The following is a 24862-nucleotide window of genomic DNA, read 5'->3' as shown; positions in this document are numbered from 1 at the left end:
AAAGAGAATCAGAAATAATGTGATAAATGTACAAGATAAAAAAATATTTTATTTAATCTTTATAATATATTTACAAAATATGTTAATATAAAGCAGAAAGTATTTTGCCTAATGCATGAAACATACTACAATTCATAAAAACGAATTATAAAACTTTTTATCCGCTGAGTATATATTTTCAGCGTTACATCGTCATATTAGTCATGTGCATCGCCATAGATTACAGAGTATGCAGAAATCAAACTCAGTTTAACATGCGTACATAAAGCAAGAATCTGTCATTTACTAAAATTATTCTGTAATGAAGTAGACAATAAATACCAGTTGCCAAAGATCAAGATTTATCTTGACATAATTACTCTTTACACACACAGAACAATATTCTGTTGTTAATTTATAGTAATTTTTGTTTAAATTATATTGGTAACATTGCATTAGTTGTTGGCCAATCAACAGCAGTCTTGACACGCCCCTTGAATATTCGTTTTCGGTGACTGAATGCGGGTCGGCGAATAAACAGTTTCGATAAAATTTTTCATTGATTTCGTAGTTTTGATTGATTGATGATCTGATTGACACTGATAAAACTTTTCAATTCCCTAAAATGGTGAGTTTAACGTTATTAAATATCAACGACAGTATCTTTCTTTATCAGTGACGTTAACTAAAAATTACTGATAAAAATTTTAATAAACAGTTTTCAGTATAAGTAAATTTGAATGTTCGAAATTTTATATTTACCGTCAAGTTTTACAATATATTCATTGTAGAAATGTTTATTCTTTTGTGAATATATATAGATGTTAAAACCGAATTTTTACTTAACCTCAAATAAAATAAACGTCAAAATGGCGCCATTGGTAACATATAATGAAGTTGCTATTATATTCGATTATTTTTAACAAGTTATACAAATAATTAAGCTTTTTGTCATTAAGAATTTTTATCTACATGGTATTATAAAAATTACTATACATCAGAATGAAATTAGTAGGATTGTGATTTAATTTAAAACAGTGTAAAAATGTAATGAATTTGTTTCTGAATTATATTGCAGTTTTATTATAATGAAGTAAAATTGATGTTCGATCAAAATTATGCAAAAGTAATTTACCAAGTTGCAGAATATTAAAATTTAAACTATATTTGTATATTAATTTCAAAGACGGAGCAGCAAATGGATTGCGCATTGGATTTGATGAGAAGACTGCCACCTCAACAGATTGAAAAGAATTTAAGCGATTTAATAGACTTAGTGCCATCCCTTTGTGAAGATCTTTTATCTTCTGTTGATCAACCTTTGAAAATTGCAAAAGATAAGGAATCAGGAAAAGATTATTTACTTTGTGATTATAACAGGGATGGAGACTCTTATCGGTAATTAACCACAAAAATATTATTCTCAACCCATTTATGCTAAATAATGAATCAGATTCATAATTTACTCATATATATACACAATGACTGTTATAAAAATGAATTAATTGTTGCTTCTGTCTTATATTATATTTCTTGTACTAGGACAGACATACCTTGTAATATGAAAGCAACTGTTATAATTCTTTTATGGTTGACACTTTTGGTCTATGCTTGTGAAATTAAAACTATTCTGAATGAGTTAAAATATTATCTTTCTAGATCTCCTTGGAGCAATACATACGACCCACCATTAGAAGATGGTTCAATGCCTTCTGAGAGACTCAGAAAGCTAGAAATAGATGCAAACCATGCATTTGATCAATACAGAGAACTCTATTTTGAGGGTGGAGTTTCTTCTGTTTATTTATGGGATTTGGATCATGGTTTTGCAGCAGTGATTTTAATAAAAAAAGCAGGAGATGGATCAAAGAAAATTAAAGGCTGTTGGGATTCTATTCATGTTGTTGAAGTCCAAGAGAAGTCTACTGGACGGACTGCACACTATAAATTAACTTCCACTGCTATGCTTTGGTTACAGACCAATAAACACGGTTCTGGAACAATGAATCTTGGAGGAAGTCTTACCAGACAGGTTCGTTTATAATTAACTTTAAATGTATATAGTAAATCTTTTTGTGTTTCATTATATGTTTAATAGATGTATTAAAATTAAATTCAAAATCAATTAAGTTGTATGATCTTTATATTTCAGGTAGAACAAGATGCCCAAATAAGTGAGAGTTCTCCGCACATTGCTAATATCGGTCGTATGGTCGAAGATATGGAAAATAAAATTCGAAATACCCTAAATGAAATATATTTCGGGAAAACGAAAGATATCGTAAACGGATTAAGATCCGTTCAATCCCTAGCAGATCAAAGACAACAAGCTGCTCTCAGACAGGATCTAGCAGCCGCACTTCAAAGGAGAAACGCCAATAATTGATCCACCGAAGAAGATCAACTTTCCTTCGATTTTGAAGAGTGTCAATAAAAAAAAGAAAAGAAAAATATCGTAAATGATAAAATTAAAAATCGAATTGTTGCAGTCATTATGACGAGAATTTTGAACAGTTTCCTGTGATATGCAGGGTGCAGCGGTAAAGATGAATTTTTCCTGAAGTATTAAAGAATTAAAGAATGAATAATTGAATATCAATTATTAATTATGTCGAGATTTTGAATATAATATTAAGAAACATTACGAGTGTCTGGGTTTTATATATAAATATATATATATGTATATATAGGATGTGCCTAAAGGTATGTAACACCATAAATCATTACTCATTTCACTTAAGCTTCAAAACAGTTGACTTATAATATTTTCATGGAATGCATATTTACGTTGAAAATGTTTTTAAATATATGTACAATAAACATGGTTTTATGTTCTTTGTGTAATTGTATCATTTTTACTAGTTAAAATATACTTAAATTAAGTATTAATTTATAAAGCATTATGATAAAGTTTCAGTACATTTCCATAGAGTTTCATATTGTTTATTATTATTTTTATAAATTAATATATTTCTTGTTATATTCAATAGAATTTGATCTATGCAAACGTACGAAACTTTCATAATAGTGCTTAACAAATATTTTTGCTTTCTTTTTCAAATTAAATTCATACCTTTTTGATCACCCAATATATGTATAATGTCTAATACACATAGGCATAAATTATAAAATTTTAATATTCAATACTTGTATAAATGTATCTAATTTTTACAATAAATGAGAAAAAGCAGTCATAATCGCATTTAAGATCTTTGTTTAAGATTAATATCTTTGTTTCTGTGTTACATATCTTTTGACACATTCTCTGTATATTGTGTGTATGTGCGTGCGTGTATGTGTGTACTGAATAAAAGCATATGCTTGTGCTTGACAAGTGCGAGCACAAATATACATAATGGCACTCGTAATGTTTTTTTAATCATTAGTAATTAATAATAATACGAGATATAAGAGTATTAATGTTTGAAAATGTAGGAATATTAAAGAGAATATTTGCGAATAAACTTTTAATTAATTATTAAGTCCCCACCCATACGTTTAACTTTAGCAATATTAAAACTTAGCTGACTGGAAACATCTGTAATTCAGCTTTAATCACTTCCAATTTTTATAATTATAAATTCGAGTTAATTTATTTCAAATGAAATTTTATGAAACATCAGAGATAGTTTTTATAAAAATACTTTAGCTAAATGAAAGTTTTTATTAAATTTAATGTAATCAAATTGCATTTACTTGCTTGTTACTACTGTTATTATTAATAATTCTTCTGTCAATATTTAAATATAAAATGTTGATCATAATTATATGAACTAAAATTTTGTATCATAATATTTGCACTAATCAATCAAAAAATGTTATTAGTAAAAAATCATGAAAGATCAATTTTTTTATAAAATAAAATAAAAGCAACAAAATATTATAGAAGAAGACACGAAAGCATCGACTGCTTTTTTCCTCATTTATTTATCCTCCATTGACTTCTGCCGTATAAACAAATGCTCGTTGGTATTCTTTTACTTATATATTTTACGCCTGTGTTTCCTGTTTAAATTTCATAATCATGTACTTTCGTATATAATTGTGTGTACAGTGCAGTCACGCTATATAGCACCTATTTATATGGTCCATTAAGCAAGTTCCCCTTTCCGCGATTTTTAAATTCGCTATTGGTACTCCCACCGCCATCATAGGATATGAAGATCCAATTTTAAACACTGATACTATTTCAAATTCTCAAATTTATAAATTTTTTAATTTAGTAAGTTCCTAAACTTTCAAATTTAAGAACTTAGAAATTAACAAATTTCCAAGTTCTCAAATTTAGGAATTCACAAATTCTGAAATTAGAAACTAAATTTTGCAAGCTATACTGCTATCAACAAAACTTTACAATTATGGATGGAGTTCCGCTTATATGGCCCATACCGTAATTTTTTTCCGTTCCTACAGCCCTATTCAAGGGCCATACAGCGAGATTCCACTGTATTTTCATATACTTTACCACCGCATATGTGTATGTGTGTGTATGCATACGTATTTTTACCTTGCCTATATACGCCAATGCTGGTTAAATTTTTTTAAATGCTTATGCAGACATACATTAAAATTTTTAAATGCTATATTCCAATGTTTTACATACTGACTTTATACGTATACATAGTATTAAATAATATTTCAAAAATACTGAGAGAGTATTTGTGGGATGAATTGAGGTTTAATAAATCTTAATCCGTCATGTATCTGAAATAATAGAAAATAAATTTAAACAATGACCAGCAGTGGTGTATAATTAAAGTATTGAGAAGCAGAAAAAAAATTATTTCCACCTCTCTTGGTTGAAGTACGACCGTGAGGCCTATTGATTCGTTTTTTTTTCGGCTTTTTTTATCGATTAAATTCATTTATCTAGGTCGCCTTAATCTTAAATTAGTCTGCTTAGATTATAGTAGCTTAGTTGTTTGTTATCATTCATTTATATATATATATATTTTTTTTAATTTTCTTATTTTTTCGTAGATGGTATGGTCTGATTTGAAATTAGGTATTAAATGTAAGATCGAGTCTTACATTGCAATTAAAATTTCAAGTCAGAAACCAAACATTAACTAATGAACTTAAAATTTCAGAATTCAAGTTTGAAATGTTTATTTTTGAAGCTAGATGTACAGAATCCGAAATTCAAATTGAATTCCAAAATTTCGTGTTAAAATTTAAGTTTTACACGTTTACTGAATTTGAAATTTCGATTCTAGTTTCAAAGTTGTTTTAGAAATCGTTCAGTACAAAAAAAAATATTAGAATGCGAGCCAAAAATGGAATTTTTGGAGCTCACAGAAAATTAATAAAAACTTTCTCTCAGATCTATGTTCGAAATTAAAACTTTTATATTTTTATTCGTAATTAAGAGCACAGAATTAAACGTTTAAATTTCAAGTAAAAGCTACGAATGTTATCTCCACATGTGAAATAGAGAAAAAAATAGTAATTTTTATCAAATTGAAATTATATAAATTTTTAAAGAGATCAAAAACTTCAAGAATTCAAGTTTTGGTAAAATACAAATTATAAAAACAATTGTAAGAACAAGTTCTTAACAAGACAAAAGGACTTTGGATAGATTACAAAATTCTAGGGACTTTTTAATAAAGATATTAATGTTTTTAACGAAACTTAAATATAGAATTCTAATACCACTGGAATTCTACTGAAGATTGGGCAGAATTAGAATAAATCGTATAAAAAAAATTTCAAAATTAAAATAGGATGGGAATTCTAGATTGGGACAGTCATACTAAAACATAGTATTTTAATAAAAGAAAAAAAGGAATTAATCTCAAATGGAAAAGAAATCTGAATTCCAACAAAACTGGAAATACTACAAGGATTAAGATTCTAATGAAATCGGAATTTTACTGAGTTTAATAGAATTGAAATTTCAATCAAAATATAAAGAAAGAAGGGACTGTTACAAGGAACTTAAACTTCTAGATAATTAGAATTCTAAATGTATTGGAATTTCAATAAAATTATAACTTCAGTTAGAATTGCATATAATCATTATTGCAAGATAATCGCAATTCCAATAGAAGTAGAATTCTAATCATATGAATTTTAGAACCACAAATCAAGACAAAAGAGTTGTTTTTCAAAATATCCCGCTGTCAAAGTTGCCTTTTAATCTCAACCCATTAAGTCGCCAAAAACATTCTTTGTTTTTCAAGGTCTAAGCTGATACTGTTTCTTAGTTTATTCTCTTTTTATTTGTTTTTTTTTTTTTATTTTTGCAATTATTTCATTATTTGTAATCCTCTCCTCCTTCACACTTACACGCTTGCGCACATTTGTTTTTCCCTTCCTTTCATTTTTATAATTATATAATTGTTTGTCTCTTTCCTTTTTCCATATTCTTACTTCTTTTCCCTTCATTTTAATCTTTCTGAAGTGCCCCCCACTCTTTTCCTTTCTATTTGTTGTTGGTAATAGTTCTTATGTTAACCATTGATCATCTTGTATTGTATCTTAGGTTTCTCTTAATAATATATTAGCTGTGTGTGTTTTGTTTTTTCTTTAATGTGATGGTGGAGTCTGGACTGAACACAATTATTTATCGATGGCAGTGTTAGTTTTGATGGCGATCACGACTTCCTCACCACAGGCCTTCAGTACAGTGCACTAAAAAAAAAAAAAATAAGTTATATTATTTAATTTCTTTCTGTTCATTCATTTTGAATGCAAGTAATTTACAGAAACCATAACACAGTTTTTGTAAATCTTCATTTAATAAAATGTAATGAAAATATAAAATTATATGTAAAAAAAAAAACTACATTTTGGGCCAATAAATTAGGATATAAAACTCATACAAAAGAAATTTGAGAAGATTGATTTCTAAGGAATAAATATTTGTTAATAAATTTGTAATTATTTACTCATACCTGTCATATAAATTACCTACATCAAATTTTTTAATTTATTTCTTTTATTTATATATGTTATTTTGAACTATATAATATTTCTATTAAAGTTATATCAATATAATGAAGCTTACCAGAAGCTCCTTTCCAGCATCATGATCAGCACGTAACTGAATGCCTAATTCACCATCAGGAATTTTTAAATCTTCACGGAGTTCACCATTATCAGCCATCAGGCACAAATAGCCATCGTCAGATATGTCTGCCAGCTTTTATACAAATACACATATATTCATTATAATGTCATGAAGTAAAAAATTTGTAACATTTAACATTACTACAAAATTGACATCTCAGATATATTTAAAACATTGAGGAAATAGTTCAATAAGAGTATAGTATAAAACATAGCTAAAAATAATCAGGAATAAATAAATTCTGTATTTAATATTTTTTCCATAAATCATTCATGTAATGTAAACTGCACATAGTGTTAACAATTTTTACCTGGTAATCTTCCCGCTTAACAAATGGCACATCCATGTTGTGCGTAGAGGGACAAATATCTTCATACTTTTTTGAAGTGAAAATGTCAATGCCTACAAGATGTACTTTGGCATGGCCATGTTTTCCTGTTTTTGAAGTTGACATTTCTACAATTTTACATGGCCGTGATTTGAGCATTACAAACCCATTTTTACGCAGAGCTGAACACTGCATAGGGTATGTTACAGAAGCACCAGAGTCTCCGGTTTCGAAGTGAGTATCCTCAATGTCTGCCATCCTTGTATTTTTGTTTTATTTATTCTGAAATCATAATTTAAAATAGACTAATAGCAAGACTTTAATTTTAAACAAAATATATTGATAAAAATTTCTAATAGCATTAAAATTATAATAAATTTAAAAAAATATAGTGCATTAAATTATATTAAAAATGAAAAAGTATAAGTAGATACAATATGACCTATGAAATTTTGGTAGTTCATGTACATTGAACTATAAAGACTCTTTCAAGTACATTTATATTCCATATAAATTAAAAGCTTATAACTATTAAACAAGATAACATAAAATACATAATATGAATTACTGAATGGAACAAAGTATCTCCGACTGGTTTTAAGATGAATTTAATGTAATAATGACCACTGCTGACAGAAGTAATAAAATATTCTCTAAGTTTCATTTCTACTTATTATAAATAATATGAAAGTACATGGTTTACACATTTTTTGAATTTTCTTATTCTTATGTCTTGTCTGTATGATATACAGACTATATACCAAATATATTAATAAAACACATTCTCTAAATTAAATTATTCATTTTTTAATAATTTCTTACAGTATACAGAAAAATATAACAGAAAATAAATTTATCATGAATGACAAAACTTTAACATATTTTTCAAAATATACTTTTCAATTCTGTGCAATAATTATGAAATCTGAAAACTATTTTAGAATTGTCTCTATTGCTCATTAAAACTTGCTATATAAAATATCATTTGTTATTAATAAAACTCATATTAACAGGACAATGAGATTATTTTAATTTTTCAAACATAAATGAAAGATTGTGTAATAATACAAACAATTAAGTAAAAAAATTATTGATACTATTATTTAAATTAATACTTTAATTCAAATTGTTAAACAGTTAATCAATATTAATATTATTGTACTAAAATGAAATATAAACATAAAACATAGAACTATTCAATTTTTCACAATATGTTTTGAAACATAACACTATGAACATTTCATATACCTTCTCTACAAATTTAGGAAATCCAATAATACTTTTAATGTATAGTATACTTAAAATTTTGAATTATAAATACAGAATGTTATACTTGATTACATAAAAATTAAATATAACAGTAAAGAATACCTTTGATAGTATAGATTGAAAACTATTGAAAATCTCAAAAAAGTTAGTTGTTCTACATATATTACAAATGAGAATTAAAGAAAATTAAAGAAACGTAACTATAACGTAATAGAATTACTTTACAAAACGTTTACAAGGAAAGCTTAAAACGCAAAAAGCTTCGAAAAGCTTTCAGAAAGATGACTAGAAAGAAAACGAACACGTTGTAGAAAGTACAATCTAACCAAAGATTCTACCCGGCTGACAGTTCTCTGATTATCAAAGTCTGGTTATGAAAAATCAACTGGAAAGTCTGACGAAAGTCGAATTACCTTCGAGGACGAGTTTACTGCGGATTTTTGACCGTTTTCCTCAAGAAGATGGCGCGAAAAGAATTGCGTGCGGTTCGTCGTCGAAGTTGCCGACTCTCGGAAGAAAGTTGAAAAAATTACGAGTACGAACTGGCCTCTAACAATTTTGTTCTTTATTCTCGAGATTTTTTAACACACGTTTTACGAATTTATTTGAGCAATCACAAGTGAATCAGCTAAACTCACCGTGAAAAAAGGAGAACAGACTGGAGATACTCACATGTGATCAAAATGGACACTCTAACCAGAAGAGCTGGCTGCGCTTGCGCGAACCGCTAATCGGCGACAGGGGGCCACCCGAATAGATCCACGGATTCCGGTTAAAAGTCTATGTGGGGGTAAAGTTGTATGTGAAATTGCCAGTTGGAAGTTAGGCATAATACGCAGGCGCTGTTTACGGAATGAAATTTGTCACTAGATACTATACCAAACCATTCAAATTTCAATAGAAAAATTAAATTTATTGTTCTATTGTTACATTAGACGTATCTGTATAAAATAAGACATACATACACGTATACGCTCAAAAATATATTTCAATGAAATACATTATTTAAAATGTTCTCCTTTTTTATCAAAATAAAACTTCAAACACAAAATTATCAATATTTTTTTATAGTTATCTGCAATTCGTTTATCTCATAATTCTCAGAATTTATGAACAAAAAAATCATATTTTAAAATTTTAATCACATATAATTTGATTTATACATAAATTTATAATGTATAAAAACTTATTATAATTCAAATTTCTAGTTATTTTATGTTATATTTATGGTAAAAGTTGGTTATAACAAATACAATTTATTGTACATGTATATTGTAAAAAAAAGAACAAATCTAATAAATCATATTGAATGGACACCTTTAATAAATGCTGCAACAGATGCGATTGGTGTATCTGGGAGTATACCGTGTCCTAAATTTGCAATATACCGAGTTTTACCAAACTTTGTTGCTATATCTCGAGCTCGATTCATTATTTCATCCTGTTCAAAATAACACAAATTAAAATATTACAAAAATTATGAGCTATATCTAATAAATATGGTAAACATATGAACCTCAGAAGCATATAATGCACATGGATCCAAATTTCCTTGCAAAGTAATATCAGAACCTAATCGTTTCCTTGCTTCTATGGGATCCACAGTCCAATCTACACCCAACACTTCATAAGTTTTTGATTTTGCTAAAATTTCCAAAGAATTCATTGTTGCACCTTTAGGAAAAGCAATCTGAAATTTTTTTTATATTTTTATTAGTAAAATATATTTATTAAATAACTAAAAATTCTATTTTATTTACCATTGGTACTTCATGAATATTTTGTTCCTTCAGTTTTTGTCTAACTTTCTCGCTAATCTCTTTCAAATATTTAAATGAATAATTTACAAATAATTCATCATTCAAAAAGTCACTATGACTTTCAAACACTTGCAACAACTGTAAACAGAAGATGTTAATTTTACCTGTTCTTTAAGATATGTTTCTTAATGTAAAAAGAATGTTATACCTGTGCTCCAGCTTTAACTTGCATCACAAGATAGTCCACTATAACATTAGTAATCATTTGTAAAAGTTTGTGAGAATCTTCTGGATATTTATACAGCCACTTCCTAGCTTTTATCATTGTTGAACTACCTCCACCTTGGATCATGTAGCTCATTAATGTCCACTAATAATTCATAAATATGAATACTACCAAACATATTTTATAAAATATTTGTTTCATGATGCAAGAGTGACTTGTAAAATCATGTGTATAACTCAAAAAATATTTTACTCACTGGTGCACCAGTGAAACCAATTAATGGTACTTTTCCCTGTAACTTATGTCGTGTTAAAGTTATAGCATCTCCAACATACTTTAAATCTTTTTCCACATCTGGTTGAATTAGTCTGCTTAAATCTTTTGGCTCATTTAGAGGATCAGGTAAAACAGGTCCCTATAATATAAATGAATTTGTTTACTTTGATAAAATAAAATGATGAAAAGATGTTCATATTTATAAAATTATATAAATTGATAAGCATACCGTTCCAGCAACCATTTCAACAGTTAAACCCATTGCTTGTGGAATAACAAGAATATCAGAAAAAATAATGCTGGAATCTAAATCAAATCGTTGTATAGGTTGTAAGGTAACTTCACAAGACAAAGCTGGTGTTTTACAAACAGAAAAGAAATCATGTTTTGATCTAACTTCCTGAAATTCTGGAAGATATCTTCCAGCTTGACGCATTATCCATACTGGAATACGTTCTACTGGTTCTCCATATGCAGCCTTCAATATCAAATCATTTTTCAATGGTGGAAATTCTTGCTGAGCCATTATTAATATCTAAAGAGAAATAGTATATCAAATTTAATAAAAATTTGTATGAGGTACAAAATAAATTATCATCAAATTATGTAATGATACAATAATTTAAAAAATAAACAGTTTATAAAGTTACATAATTCTTAAAAAAAAATATAAAATCATTTTACGCTTTGAAATTTTTATCATTGTATACTTACGATATAACAATTATAAAAATCTTGTAACACTAAAACTGTTTGTAATTTTGCTAGTTACACTTTTTATGCTTTTTCTTATCAGATAGCTCCCTTGAGTTTACTATTTCTAATACATAAGAACATGTAACAAAATTCGAATTCAAGTTTCGTATTTACTAATATTTATCTTATCATTCAAGTATGAATTGCATTTTTAATACATACTGTATTTTAACGAAAAATGTATTTGTCTATGATTTTACTTTCTATGACTAAGTTAACCAATCAAATTTCTTCATATAATGCATAATTCTCTAGATTATGGGGGAAAACCTAAGGGGATTAACTGGCGCGTTGAGTTAAGCCTCAATTGAATATCATTCTTTGTTGTTCCAAAGTAGAAAAAGCGGCTAACGACAAACGTTTAAGTACGAGGTAGTACGAGGTTATGCGTCTAACTCGTGGATAACAAATAAGCAAAGTATTTTCGAATATATTTAAAGATGGATTTTTTAGAATATACCGATGTGCTTGCAGAAGTAAAAGGAGCTATGGTAAATAATATGTTATAATTTTTAATAATTATTATAAGTATTTTCATATCTACTGCTAAATTTGTTTTAGAAATGTTTATGCGTCATTTTTAAATTAAATTACAGGTTAAATTATTATGTAAACTAATTATTTTATTATTTTTTATAATTGTTTTGCATATTTTCTGAAATTTACATTGGAAAATTCTGATAATTTTAATATGATATAATTAAGATTTATTAAAATTTTTTAAAATGTAATATTGTACTTCTTTCATGTAGACTCCTGGAAGATTAAAATTAACAGACCAACATTTGATTTTTAAAAATCAAAAAACAGGCAAAGTAGAACAAATTTCTGCCTCTGATATGGAAATGGTAAATTACCAAAAATTCATTGGTACTTGGGGTCTGAGAATATTTCTTAAAAATGGAACTTTGCACAGATTTCGTGGCTTCAAAGAAGGGGTAAGTATATAAGTTTTAAGTAAAATTTACTTTTATTGTAATGTGATAATTCTTTAGGACCAAGAAAAAATTGCAAAATTCTTCACACAAAATTATAAAAAAGACATGCTCGAAAAAGAACTTAGCTTAAAAGGTTGGAATTGGGGTACTGCTAGATTTAATGGATCAGTATTAAGTTTTGATGTTGGTCATCATACTGCCTTTGAAATTCCGCTTTATGATGTTTCTCAATGCAATACTGGAAAAAATGAAGTTACACTGGAATTTCATCAGGTGAATTATCCAAAAATTATATAGTTATTTAGAAGTTTCATATATTTCAATTTATTATATTAGTATTTTAATGTTGAATTTTGCAGAATGATGATGCTCCTGTAAGTTTGATGGAAATGAGGTTCCACATTCCAGTTAGTGACAGTGTAGATCAGGATCCTGTTGAAGCATTTCATCAACAGGTTATGGAGAAAGCATCTGTTATTAGTGTTAGTGGAGATGCTATTGCTATCTTTAGAGAAATTCAATGCCTTACACCACGGTATGTATGCTATTTACATTTATTTTAACAATTTATTAAACTGTTGATTAACTAATCATGCACAAAAATAAATAGGAACATTAATTTAGTAATTAATTTGTCAACTTTCTTTTTACAGTGGACGTTATGATATAAAGATATTTCAGTCCTTTTTCCAATTGCATGGTAAAACTTTTGATTATAAGATTCCAATGTCAACAGTTTTAAGGTTGTTCCTCTTACCTCATAAAGATAACAGGCAGATGTACTTTGTAGTAAGTTTTTGTATAAAACAACATAATTGTTATATTTTAATCATTGTTTTATCTTATTAATACTTTTTCAGGTCAGTTTAGATCCACCCATTAAACAAGGTCAAACTCGTTATCATTATTTAGTATTACTGTTTAATCAAGAAGAAGAAACCTCAATTGAATTGCCTTTTTCTGAGTATGTAAAGTTCAATCATTATATGTCTTTACGAAAATAATATCATTTTTTTTACTACTAAAATGTTTGACTACTTTTGTAGAAAGGAACTTAAAGAAAAATATGAAGATAAACTACCAAAAGAGTTATCAGGACCAACATATGAAGTTATGGGTAAAGTTATGAAGGTTATAATTAATCGAAAACTTACTGGACCTGGAAATTTCATTAGGTAAATTCATATATTAAATACTAAATTATACTTCAGTATATCAAACATTTATATACCATAGAACTTTAAATTTATTTACATCTGTTTTATTACAATTTTCAGTCATTCTGGCACTCTTGCAATCAGCTGTTCCTTTAAAGCAGCTGCAGGTTACTTATATCCTCTAGAAAGAGGTTTCATTTATGTTCATAAGCCGCCGATTCATATACGGTTTGAAGAAATAGCATCTGTTAATTTCGCTCGTGGTGGAGGTTCTACCAGATCTTTCGATTTCGAAATTGAATTAACCAGTGGAGTTGTTCACACATTTAGTAGTATTGAAAAGGAAGAATATGGAAAACTATTTGATTTTATTACTTCTAAAAAACTACGCGTCAAGAACAGAGGCAAGAGTGTAAGTACTATATCCGCTTATAAATTAAATTCCTTTACAATATTGATTAAATACTTTTATATTATAATAATGTCTGCTTCTTTATAACAGGATAAACTGAATTATGACAATGATTTCGGAGACAGTGATCAAGAAGATGAACCAGATGCTTACTTAGCAAGAGTTAAAGCAGAGGCACAAGAAAGAGATGCAGAAGACAACCAAGATTCTGAAGAGGAATCTACCGATGAAGATTTTAATCCTAATCAAGTACAGTTATATCATAATTTAAAATTTTGTGAAAAGAACAAATTGATAAATGAACATATTTCGTACAATTGAACTATTATCGAATATTTATATATTTTTTGTGTAGGATGAAAGTGATGTAGCAGAAGAATATGATAGCAATCCTAACAGTTCAGAAAGTGAAAATGATTCAGATGCTTCTGGAAAGAGTGAGAAGAAGGAAAAGAAAGAAAAGAAAGAGAAGAAACCAAAGTCTGCCAAAACAGTGGTAAGTATCATAAGCATTAATTACTTCAGAATAGTATCACTTTGTTATCTAACATTTTAAAACGTGTATGATCCTTTCAGTCCGAGAAACCTAGGAAACCTAGAAAGCAAAAGAAAGAAAGGGATGCAAACAAACCTAAGAGACCGCCAACTGCGTTTATGATATGGTTAAACAGCAACCGTGAGAAGATTAAGGCAGACAATCCTGGAATTGCAGTTACAGAAATTGCAAAGAAAGGAGGAGAAATGTGGAGAGAACTTAAAGATAAATCTGTAAGCATTTTTTATTAGTATACTAGATATTTACGTTATTAGATTCATTTTATTTAAATGTTAATTTGTAAATATTTAGGAATGGGAACAAAAAGCAGCTAAAGCAAAGAAAGAATATGCTGCATCAATGAAAGAATATGAAGCTAGCGGAGGTGGACAGAAAGATAAAAAAGAAAAGGCGGACAAAAGCGAAAAAACAGATAAAGCAGAAAAAAGCGAAAAGAAGAAAGTTGATACTAAGAAAGAAGTCAAGCCAGCGACTGGATCGTTTAAGAGCAAAGAGTATATTAGTGAGGATGAAAGCAGTAGTGATGAAGATACTAAGGTAAAATAATAAATAATACTTATTATTAAACATGAATATTTAAATAAATGTTTAGATACATTATTTTTGTCAAATTTGTGTGCAGAAATCTGAGAAGAAACATTCAGACGAAGACACTGAACCCGATAAAGGAAAGAAGAGAGGAGATAAACGCAGTGCGGTAATTATTTTATTAATCATATTATTTTAACATAGAAAAATAGATCTCAGTGATTCAATCCAATTTTATTAATTATTTTATAGGAGGACGACGATAAAAAGGCCAAAAAAGAAAAGAAAAGTGACTCTGACGAAGGTAGTGATGAAGAACCTGTTGAAAGCACTCCACCTTCAAGTGATGCAGAATCTAAAGACAGTGATTAGTTAATGGTTTAACATTTATAAACTACAGTATAATTTTGTATATATACATGTATTAACATTTTTGAAACTATCGAAACTTACTCTAAATTTAGTGTTTTTAAGTTATAAGATACGAATATTTAATAGTTTAATTCTTTAAACTCTTTTTATACTCGTAAACTAAGCAACTGCAATTTTCAGTAAAAGTTGATTCAATGTTTATTTAAATGAATCACAATTGAAGTTCAAAAAGAAAAACAGTTACGTCTTATATTTATAAACTAAAAATATGTTATTAATTATCTGTATTATTATTTAATAAAATATTTTTTTTTCATCTTGTGTTTCAAATTATGTTACAAATAGTATTCAAAAGATACCGTCGTAAAGATGAATGCGTGTTGCTCTTGGCAACAGATTTTGTTAGAACCAATCAGAACTGATATGCGCAAGAAGAACGAAAACTCGTCATTTGAGAGGTTACACTGGTTAGTGAAATGTGTTATTGTTAATAACCTAAAAAATGTTTGAACAAGTTGATTATAACAAGAATTTAATGTAATTATAAGAATAGATTAGTTTCAATTCATTTTAATTTCCAAATATACATAAGATATGTTTATTTTACTTAAATACATGTTTAGTATTTCTTAAAAATGGATATTAGACAAAGTACGGGATTTTATGATCTGTGTGTAAATGTACAAGGAAATGATATCAAAAATTTATGTTGTATATTGTCAAAATTATATGAATATGGATACAGAACGGTAGCACTAAATACTGATATAGATGAAAGTGTTCTTGCAACGGATAAGAAAAAAAAGAAGAAAAATGATGAAGAAGCATCCCAAAACATTATTCCTGAAACACTTGACATAGAAAGCATAAGAAAAGAATTTGATAAAAAGTTGAAAATTTTTAGTCGTATTACATTTTTTTGTTCAGATTCTGCAAAAACACATATACTGAATCATTGCACAGCTTTAAAGAAATATGACTTATATGCCTTTGCTCCAAAAACACAAACTGCATTACAATATGCATGCACTCAGTTAAATACAGATATAATTACATTAAGATCATCTTCTATAACTTTTAAATTAAATAAAAAGTTGTATGAACAAGCTATCGAAAGAGGAATACATTTTGAAATTCAATATGCAGATTTGTTAAATGTGCAATCCAGGAAGCTTACTATTCATTATTCTCATCTTTTTCATACATATGGAAAGAGTAAGGTATAAAAATAGACTTTTTTTTAATATCAAATATTATTTAATGTTTTAAAACAATAAATATCTGTGCTATAACATACAACTTAGCAGTAAACAAGATTGTTAAATTAAATATTATTTTTATTTAGCATGTAATATTATCCAGTGGTGCAAGTAATGTCAAAACAATCAGAAATCCATATGATCTAATAAATTTATCATGTTTACTTGGTTTGAATGAGGTCAAAGCTAAAGCTTCCATATTATATCAGTGCAAAAAGCTTCTTTTAAGAGCAGGTATATATATAAATTTCCATGTAAATAAATCAGTAAGCAATTACAAATTTTTTCTTTTTTTGCTTTTCATAGAAAGAAGACGTAGAGGAAAGGCTGTTTTTGTTATTGAAGAACAGACAAAAACAACTAATGACACTGATAAAGATAGTACAGTGTTTCCAAAACGATTAAAATTATAATATTTCAAAAGTATCTATTTTTCATCATTTTTTATATTGTATCACTTGTATTACACATTTAAGCTTTTATAAAGATTGTATGTTCGTGATAAATTAATTGTTTTAACAATTATTTTCATATTAAAAATACATTAGAAAGGAATAAATATTTGTTAAACATACAAAATTTTAGGCATATTTCTTTTTTAGTAATGCAATAATTTCTAATTTTTTAAACATTTTGATATCATTTCTTTTAATGAAAAAGAATAATCATTTTGTAAAGAAAATATTCCCTCTCCATATCAGTCATTTATAAATTGTAATTAGTATAATTTTATCTTATATACAATTGTAATCTACAAATCTTTATCAATTAAAAATGCTGTTTTAATATCTTATACTAAAAGTATAGGACATAGGAGATATATTCTTTATACTGTGATCAATTTCCCAGAGCACCAAGGGCATGGATGGAAATTCGGTTCGAACATACTACAGTCCTTACAATCTTTGATATCAGTTAAAACATCCAGAAGTTCCGAAACATTTTTATTATCCGTTTGCAAATCCGTCGTTCCTTTCGTTTTTTCTGCACTTCCATCATTGTTAGAATTTGTCTCTGAAAAATATGTTGTAAAATCTGTTATCAATTACTGAATACAAGTTTGAATAGAGCGATTTGTGTTTAAAAAAAATGTTATACCTGCTTCAATTAGACGTTCTGTTCCATTGGAATGTATATATTCTTTCCTAAGAAAATCACTGACTAAGACTTTTAATTTATGTAGTTGTTCTTGTTGTTGATTTCTTTGATCAAGTAACTCTCGAAATACTTGCTCTCGTTCCCTTGCCCTACTCTGAAGAACTGCTCTCTGTTTTTGATATAATGTTATATACTCTCCTAAAAAGTTGTATAAATATTCAATTAGAACTCGATTATTAAAAAGAGAATTAAAATGGTTCATGTGACTATACCTATTGTTTCCGTTTCGCTTTGAAGTTGTAGAACAAGATGTTCAAGTTTTTGTTTCTCTTCTGTAAGCTCTGCAACACGTTCCATTGTTTCTTTAAATCTTTGTTCTAATTGTTTAACAGGTTCCATCACTGTAACATTATTTTCTTGCTGTTTCTCCAAATTGACTTCTGTTTCTTGAATCGACGTATTACTTGTGTTTGTAGGATTCGAACTGGTTTGGGAAATAGTACCATCTTGATTCTTTTCTTGTAATTTCTGTATAAGATCTTGTTTTTCTTTTTGTAAACTTTCTATAGTAATCTAAAAACCAAAGAATTATTAACCAAATTAATGTTTTTTATTAAAGTGATTACACAAGAACAAAAAATTACCAAAGCATTTTGAAGTTCTTGCTGAAAAGTATTGACATGATGTGACTGTGCTTGATAATGTTGCATTTGATCTGCTATTTGAGCACTCTGAAGTCTTTCTTTTTCGAGTTCTTCAAGTAAAGCTTCCTTTTCCTTCAGTTTGTCTTTTAATTCTTCTAGTTCATTTTCTACCTTATTTAATTGAGCATTTAATTTTCTTCCTATAGAACGCTCTCCTTGAAGTTGCTCAGTCAAATCTAGCTTTGCATTGCTCTGGAAAATTATATTGAAATCTGATGTAATTCATAATTTGTTTATTACATCATTTGTATATTGTATTGACTATCAAATATGAATACCAGAGAAACAAACGCATTTTCCATGTCAGTCAATTGTTCCTTCAATTGACGATTTTGATGAACTGCTCTCGACGCTCCTAATTGTTCACTCTGAAGAGCATTGGCTAATTTTGTTACTTCTGCTTCTTGATTGTTTGACTCACGTAAATCGTTAATTTCTTTTGTTAACATTTCTATATGTGAATCCTAAATATATAAAAAGGGTTATCATTGTTGTACTAGTTAAGTTAGTTATAAAGTTCACTCACCTTTTCTGATAGTGTAATATGAAGTCGTTCTTGTTCCAATGTAAGTTCATCTATATTTTTTAACAGGGTATCGATTTGATCTTTGTTTGCTTGCAAAGGTGCTAATTTTTCTACTTTTTCTCTTTCTTGTTGTATTTGTGATTCAAGTTCTGACAGTCTCTGTATGTAACTCTGTTCCCTTGATTGTAAATCTTCTATGGTTTTATTTTGGCCTTTTATCTATGAATAAAATAAAAGTTTTACATAAATTTGAAATAACAAATTTTTTTTAAAACTTTTCTGTCCTAGTGCGAGGAATATAGTATACCTGGTCTAACAACTTAGCATGCTGCACATCTAATTGTTTGACATAATTTTGATACTGTTTATTGACTTCATCCTTTTCAGTGTTAACAATTTTTAGAGATTCTTTAGCTTGTGCTAATTCTTGTTCCAAAAGAATAACTGTATGTTTATCTTCTTCCGTTGGTGTAGTACCTTTCAGCTGTAAAAAGAAACTAGAAATTATGTATCTTTACATAAATAATGCACGGGTATATGCATTACCTGTTGTATCCTAAGTTCACTTAATGAAAGTAGTGCTGTTTTTTCTTGCAATTCTTGTTGGACAGCAATTAATTCTGTTTTCTTCAAATTTAATTTTTGTTTTAACTCTGATACCTCTAAATCTAAATCTTCTTTTTCTTTCTTCAGTTCAAAATATTTTTTATCGAGTGAATCGTAATCGGTTTGCAATTGATGACAATTTTTCTTTAATTCTTCATTATTACCTTTTAAAAATGTTACCTCCTTTTCCAATTCAATTACACGAACTTGTGAATTTTTGAATTTTCCCGTAATTTCTTCTACCTTTTCTACAAAAAATATTTATTTTTCATCTGTTAACAACGTTTAATTTATGTCTTGTCTTTATATATTAAAGAAACTAACCCGAATTTTGTCGTGCAGTTTGTTGAGCCTGATTAAGGGCAGCAGAGAGTTCTGCTTTCTCTGCTATAAGGATTCCAGTTGTTTGAGTATGAACTTGGAGTTGCTCTTTTAAAGGATTTAATTCACGTGCCAAATGTGTTTGAAATTCTGTTTCTCTTGTTTCTAATTTGGCTTCTAACTCTGAAATTCTGCTACGCTAATCAATTTATTAAAATGTTTAAAACAATTTTATTTTAAAATTCAATATTAAACTATAAGCATATAATACATATAAAAGTAATATATCATAATTCTAGCACAATGGTAAATATGGTATGGTACACTTACAGCATTACTAAGTTCTATATGCAATTCAGTAGCAATCTTTTTTTGTTCTTCTAAATAGGAACTTAAGAACTGGTTACGGCACACTAAGTCACAGTCCAGAGTTGTTGCTGTAGATTCAGAATCATTGGTTAAAATATTTTCAACTGCAGAAGCCATCTCCAAAAGATGCTCTTTCTGTACTTTTGGAAAATCATTTAGATCTATTTTCTTTTCAATTTCTGGTTTTAAATTAATTTCTTGTGTTTCTTGTGTAGTGTTTTCAACAGAATTAAGTAATTCTTTATGATTTATTGCATTTTCTGCATTAGTTGTTGTTGAAGCTGGAGGTGTTAATTCATTTCCTTGAAAATCCTGATCAATCACTTGTGTATTGCTTTTAGGATTTTCTGCTGTTGGTATATTATTTACAATTTCCAAATCAGATTTATTGACTTCTGCATTTTGGCACTACAAATTAATAAAATTAATTTAAACAAATTCTATTACAGTATATAAATTACAGCGTATAAATTTTTTTACCTGTGGGGGTGGTAAGTTCACCGAATGATGTTTTTGTTTGGTAGAACCACTTTGTATTTTGCTCAATTGATATTCTCTGAGCTAATAAAACAAAATAAGATTGTATAAAGTATAAGCTATCACATTTTATATTAAGGCTTTATTTCAAAAATAAAATTTATGTAATAGACAAGCTAAAAATCAATATTACTTTATTGACATATTTATCATGTCAAATACTTGACAACTCATCAAAAAAAATATTTGACAACTCATATAACCTAACAATAACATTTAATGACATGAAATCAAAAAATAGTAATAATCAAAAGAATAATAATTTGTTTATAGTTCATATATATAAAGTAATATTTTAATAAATGTAAATGCTTTAATGGTAAATTGATAATGTAATAATATATTACGTAGCTGTCAATAGTATTAAAAAATTGTACCCTTTTCTTGGCAGCCAACAGTTTCTCACTTTTACTTAAATTCATTTTTTAATATGACACAGAAAGTAACAAATAAAATTCGTGATGAGGTGCTGGTGCTTATATTTACATTATCATTATTAAAAATATTGTATTGTATTAGTATCGAGGTTATCTCATGTCTACTGATCACCTTCTTTATCATTGATTAAGTTACTTATTCAGATAGGCAAATGCAGTTAAAAATTATAAATGACTTCATCTAGTGGTGGGCGCAATGAGCCATTCAGATGATGAGTTGTTCAGTTCAGTTCTTTATTTCTACAAAAGATGGCTTATTCAATTTACATATGTCACTCGTTTTGTTTCTGTATAATGGGTAATCTATGGCAATGCGCTCTCATGACGTTTGTGACGCCAAAAGTATACACTGAACTATTGGGAGGTTGTACAATTTCTAGCTCTTATTGATTGTAGGATTTTCCGTTTGCTAGTACTTGATATAGATCGTTATATTTGATAAATACATTGCAAAAGGTCATCGGTTCTTATTGTTTGTTAATTTTTTTCCACCACGTATATGACCATAAAAGCAAAAGCAGTCTGTAGAAAGGTAGACTTATTAGTAAAAAGGTACTCCTAGATTATCGAATTACACAGTTAATTTTATACATTTTACACAGAAAATGGGATTGGAATAATTTTATTAGCTGTTTTGAAAGTTTCAATAATTCTGTAATAAATAAAATACTTTATTTTATAAATTGCAAAACCAAAAAAACCCTATCAATACATACGATATTGCATTAGCTTTCCTTACTTATTACTATTCAGTTATGCATAACTGTGAATTGGTGCGATGAAAAGGTAGAATTGCACTTGTCCACCAAACTTTCAGTTTTTGTACAAAAGTATAAAACAAAGGTAAATATAATGTATTATTACTAGCTTTAATTATAATTATTATTCTTGATAAACTACAAAACTTATGTTAAGTATATTAAGGTGATAAAATTTTATTGAAAGACTACAACCTCTAATTAACAGTGAAAAAGTTTACAAGTTGATATAATTGATTATTTAATTTTTGATTCAATTTTATATTATTTTTAATAGGTGGTAAGTAATTTGTAACATTATTTTATTAGAGAGTACAATGTAATAGTTTGAATAATTTATTTATGAATATTCTTCACAAAGCAAATGACAAATAACATTCACATTTTGTCTTGAAGATTTTCCTTGAATAATACCTTGATCAGAATGGTTAATTTTGTTGTATCTTTATTTAAATAATTATTTGAATATTTTGTTTATAGAAACTTCCTTTGTTTAGTGCTACAAAAATGGGTGTACCTTCAGCAAGAAATCCTGAAGCTATGGATGTTGAAATAATTTCTCCTGAAAGTCAAAGTGGAGATGGAGACATTTCTGATAAAAAGGATACTGATCTTCAATCAATTCATGACATTCGTGAACATACTCGTCAAATAGAGAAAGCCATACAAAGCAAAGAACCACGATTCATTTTAAGAGCTCTACGTACATTACCTAATACACGTAGAAGATTAAACTCTAATGTTTTACGTGGAGTAATTTTAAGCTTTTATTCTAAACCTTGTGCTGAACGTGATGCATTATTGTCATGGTTAGAAGAACCTACTGAATCTGAAGAAACACAAAAGCTTAGAATCTCTACCATAAACCCTTTACCAGAAATTGATGCTTATATTCATTTGTTAGTTCTTGTGCATTTAATTGATAGTAACAAGCATGAAGAAGCTGTTCAATGTTCTGAGACATTGTTACAGAAGATTATTGCTCAAAATAGACGTACTATTGATTTAATTGCTGCAAAATGTTATTTTTACTATTCAAGAGCATATGAATTAGTTGGGAGATTGAATAAAATTCGTGGATTATTGCATCTGAGACTGAGAACAGCAACATTAAGAAATGATTTTGAAGGGCAAGCAGTATTGATTAACTGTTTACTACGAAATTATTTACATTATAATTTATATGATCAGGCAGATAAACTAGTACTGAAATCAACTTTCCCAGAATCTGCCAGCAATAATGAATGGGCCAGATTTTTGTATTATCTGGGACGTATTAAAGCAGCTAGATTAGAGTATTCAGATGCACGTAAATATTTGGTACAAGTAAGTAGGAATCTTTAGTATTTTAGTTTTTTTAAGGCATACTTTATAATGATTTGTTTTATTAGAAAGATATTCTATATTAATTATGTTTTTTTCTTAAAGGCTCTTAGAAAAGCTCCACAAAGCACTGCAGTAGGCTTTCGTCAGACAGTTCAAAAATTAGCTGTAACTGTGGAACTCCTGCTTGGAGATATCCCTGAGCGTCAAACGTTCAGACAAGCTGCTATGCGTCGTGCTTTAGCACCATATTTTCAATTAACTCAAGCTGTACGTCTAGGAAATCTTCAACGTTTTGGTGAAGTTTTAGAAAATTTCGGCCCACAATTTAGAGCAGACCATACGTTTACTTTGATTCTCCGATTAAGACATAATGTTATTAAAACTGCAATTCGATCAATTGGATTGTCCTATTCTAGAATTTCTCCTGCAGACATTGCAAAGAAATTAGGTTTAGATTCCAGCGTCGATGCAGAGTTTATTGTCGCTAAAGCTATTAGAGATGGTGTAATTGAAGCTACTTTGGAGCCAGAAAATGGGTACATGCGTAGTAAAGAAACTACCGATATTTATTGTACTAAGGAGCCGTTACTGGCGTTCCACCAGAGAATTACTTTCTGTTTAGATTTACATAATCAAAGTGTTAAAGCTATGAGATATCCGCCAAAATCTTATGGAAAAGATCTTGAATCGGCCGAAGAACGAAGAGAAAGAGAACAGCAAGATTTGGAACTTGCTAAAGAAATGGCAGAAGAAGATGATGATGGATTTCCTTAGATTGTTAATATTTTCAATACGTTTAATTAATAAAATGAGTTATCATGAAATATTCTTCCTCGTTTCTTATGTTTCATATTAAATGCACAGTAAGAAACTTTGTTTTAATATTAAAAAAATTTGAAAGATTGAATGTGAAACGAATTTTATGAAAATGTCTTCTATAAAAATAATCAAGAAATGAAAATGTAAATTTCGACATTTTGTAAATATATTCTTTAACTTGCCCAAAGTGAATTATGGATTTGCTTGAAAAAATATTATTATGATTATTGATACTATTAAAACTGAATACATCTGTAATTTAAAACATTGTAATACCCAAAATTTTGCAACAAAAGTAGTACATGTGCTATATTTTATTTTTATTTACACAATAAACAATGATATAAAATATTTAGATTAACTACGCATTCAACTATTCATAAATATTATAAAGATTTAAATATCATATTAAAAAGCCTTGAAATCTCTTATTCTTTAAGAGTGTTATTTTTTCCAAAGGAAAATAGTTT

The 24862-nt window shown here is 28.0% G+C and overlaps 7 protein-coding genes across 13 annotated transcripts; 4 read left to right on the top strand and 3 right to left on the bottom strand.

The window, feature by feature from the left end:
- The first annotated feature begins 446 nt into the window (after positions 1-446).
- On the top strand, positions 447-3443 carry cpb (F-actin-capping protein subunit beta). 3 transcript variants are annotated; one of them, XM_012289726.2, is made up of 4 exons: positions 447-607; positions 1166-1377; positions 1639-2011; positions 2132-3443. In XM_012289726.2, the coding sequence occupies exons 1-4, from the start codon at positions 605-607 to the stop codon at positions 2363-2365; spliced, it is 822 nt and encodes a 273-aa protein (XP_012145116.1). In that variant the 5' UTR covers positions 447-604; the 3' UTR covers positions 2366-3443. The 3 variants fall into 3 exon arrangements, with proteins under 3 accessions (XP_012145116.1, XP_076392075.1, XP_003705273.1); XM_076535960.1 differs by having other exon boundaries at positions 448-607; positions 1058-1377; XM_003705225.3 differs by lacking the exon at positions 447-607 and adding an exon at positions 834-860.
- A 2638-nt stretch (positions 3444-6081) lies between these two features.
- eEF5 (eukaryotic translation elongation factor 5) lies at positions 6082-9453 on the bottom strand. 3 transcript variants are annotated; one of them, XM_003705226.3, is made up of 4 exons: positions 9324-9453; positions 7365-7664; positions 6992-7126; positions 6082-6615 (listed from the first exon to the last, which is right to left on the bottom strand). In XM_003705226.3, the coding sequence occupies exons 2-4, from the start codon at positions 7638-7640 to the stop codon at positions 6544-6546; spliced, it is 483 nt and encodes a 160-aa protein (XP_003705274.1). In that variant the 5' UTR covers positions 7641-7664; positions 9324-9453; the 3' UTR covers positions 6082-6543. The 3 variants fall into 3 exon arrangements, with proteins under 3 accessions (XP_003705274.1, XP_012145128.1, XP_012145127.1); XM_012289738.2 differs by having other exon boundaries at positions 9290-9415; XM_012289737.2 differs by lacking the exon at positions 9324-9453 and adding an exon at positions 9065-9283.
- Urod (uroporphyrinogen decarboxylase) lies at positions 9324-11833 on the bottom strand. Its single transcript, XM_003705227.3, has 7 exons — positions 11628-11833; positions 11143-11448; positions 10894-11052; positions 10620-10781; positions 10412-10549; positions 10168-10341; positions 9324-10092 (listed from the first exon to the last, which is right to left on the bottom strand). Exons 2-7 carry the CDS (start codon positions 11437-11439, stop codon positions 9952-9954), a joined length of 1071 nt encoding a protein of 356 aa, XP_003705275.2. The 5' UTR covers positions 11440-11448; positions 11628-11833; the 3' UTR covers positions 9324-9951.
- A 146-nt stretch (positions 11834-11979) lies between these two features.
- Positions 11980-15948, top strand: Ssrp (structure specific recognition protein). Its single transcript, XM_003705228.3, has 14 exons — positions 11980-12160; positions 12422-12607; positions 12665-12880; positions 12967-13142; positions 13261-13396; positions 13468-13571; positions 13654-13782; positions 13885-14176; positions 14267-14425; positions 14532-14672; positions 14753-14944; positions 15024-15269; positions 15355-15429; positions 15513-15948. Exons 1-14 carry the CDS (start codon positions 12110-12112, stop codon positions 15630-15632), a joined length of 2223 nt encoding a protein of 740 aa, XP_003705276.1. The 5' UTR covers positions 11980-12109; the 3' UTR covers positions 15633-15948.
- A 134-nt stretch (positions 15949-16082) lies between these two features.
- On the bottom strand, positions 16083-21628 carry LOC100876287 (Golgi matrix protein 130 kD). Its single transcript, XM_012289740.2, has 12 exons — positions 21430-21628; positions 20996-21076; positions 20477-20923; positions 20150-20345; positions 19766-20073; positions 19527-19703; positions 19220-19438; positions 18972-19157; positions 18634-18885; positions 18262-18562; positions 17990-18187; positions 16083-17905 (listed from the first exon to the last, which is right to left on the bottom strand). Exons 1-12 carry the CDS (start codon positions 21472-21474, stop codon positions 17718-17720), a joined length of 2598 nt encoding a protein of 865 aa, XP_012145130.2. The 5' UTR covers positions 21475-21628; the 3' UTR covers positions 16083-17717.
- Positions 16268-17397, top strand: Rpp30 (ribonuclease P protein subunit Rpp30). 2 transcript variants are annotated; one of them, XM_003705178.3, is made up of 3 exons: positions 16268-16852; positions 16978-17125; positions 17198-17397. In XM_003705178.3, exons 1-3 carry the CDS (start codon positions 16268-16270, stop codon positions 17302-17304), a joined length of 840 nt encoding a protein of 279 aa, XP_003705226.1. In that variant the 3' UTR covers positions 17305-17397. The 2 variants fall into 2 exon arrangements, with proteins under 2 accessions (XP_003705226.1, XP_012145129.1); XM_012289739.2 differs by having other exon boundaries at positions 16978-17397.
- A 510-nt stretch (positions 21629-22138) lies between the features above and the next one.
- Positions 22139-24397, top strand: Rpn3 (regulatory particle non-ATPase 3). 2 transcript variants are annotated; one of them, XM_012289741.2, is made up of 3 exons: positions 22139-22332; positions 22728-23573; positions 23676-24397. In XM_012289741.2, the coding sequence occupies exons 2-3, from the start codon at positions 22755-22757 to the stop codon at positions 24345-24347; spliced, it is 1491 nt and encodes a 496-aa protein (XP_012145131.2). In that variant the 5' UTR covers positions 22139-22332; positions 22728-22754; the 3' UTR covers positions 24348-24397. The 2 variants fall into 2 exon arrangements, with proteins under 2 accessions (XP_012145131.2, XP_003705277.2); XM_003705229.3 differs by having other exon boundaries at positions 22145-22332; positions 22745-23573.
- Positions 24398-24862: the final 465 nt, after the last annotated feature.

This window comes from Megachile rotundata, chromosome 10 (assembly GCF_050947335.1).
Source record: "Megachile rotundata isolate GNS110a chromosome 10, iyMegRotu1, whole genome shotgun sequence".
Taxonomy (NCBI): Eukaryota; Metazoa; Arthropoda; class Insecta; order Hymenoptera; family Megachilidae; genus Megachile; species Megachile rotundata.
This window is presented reverse-complemented; position numbering and strand designations above follow the sequence as displayed.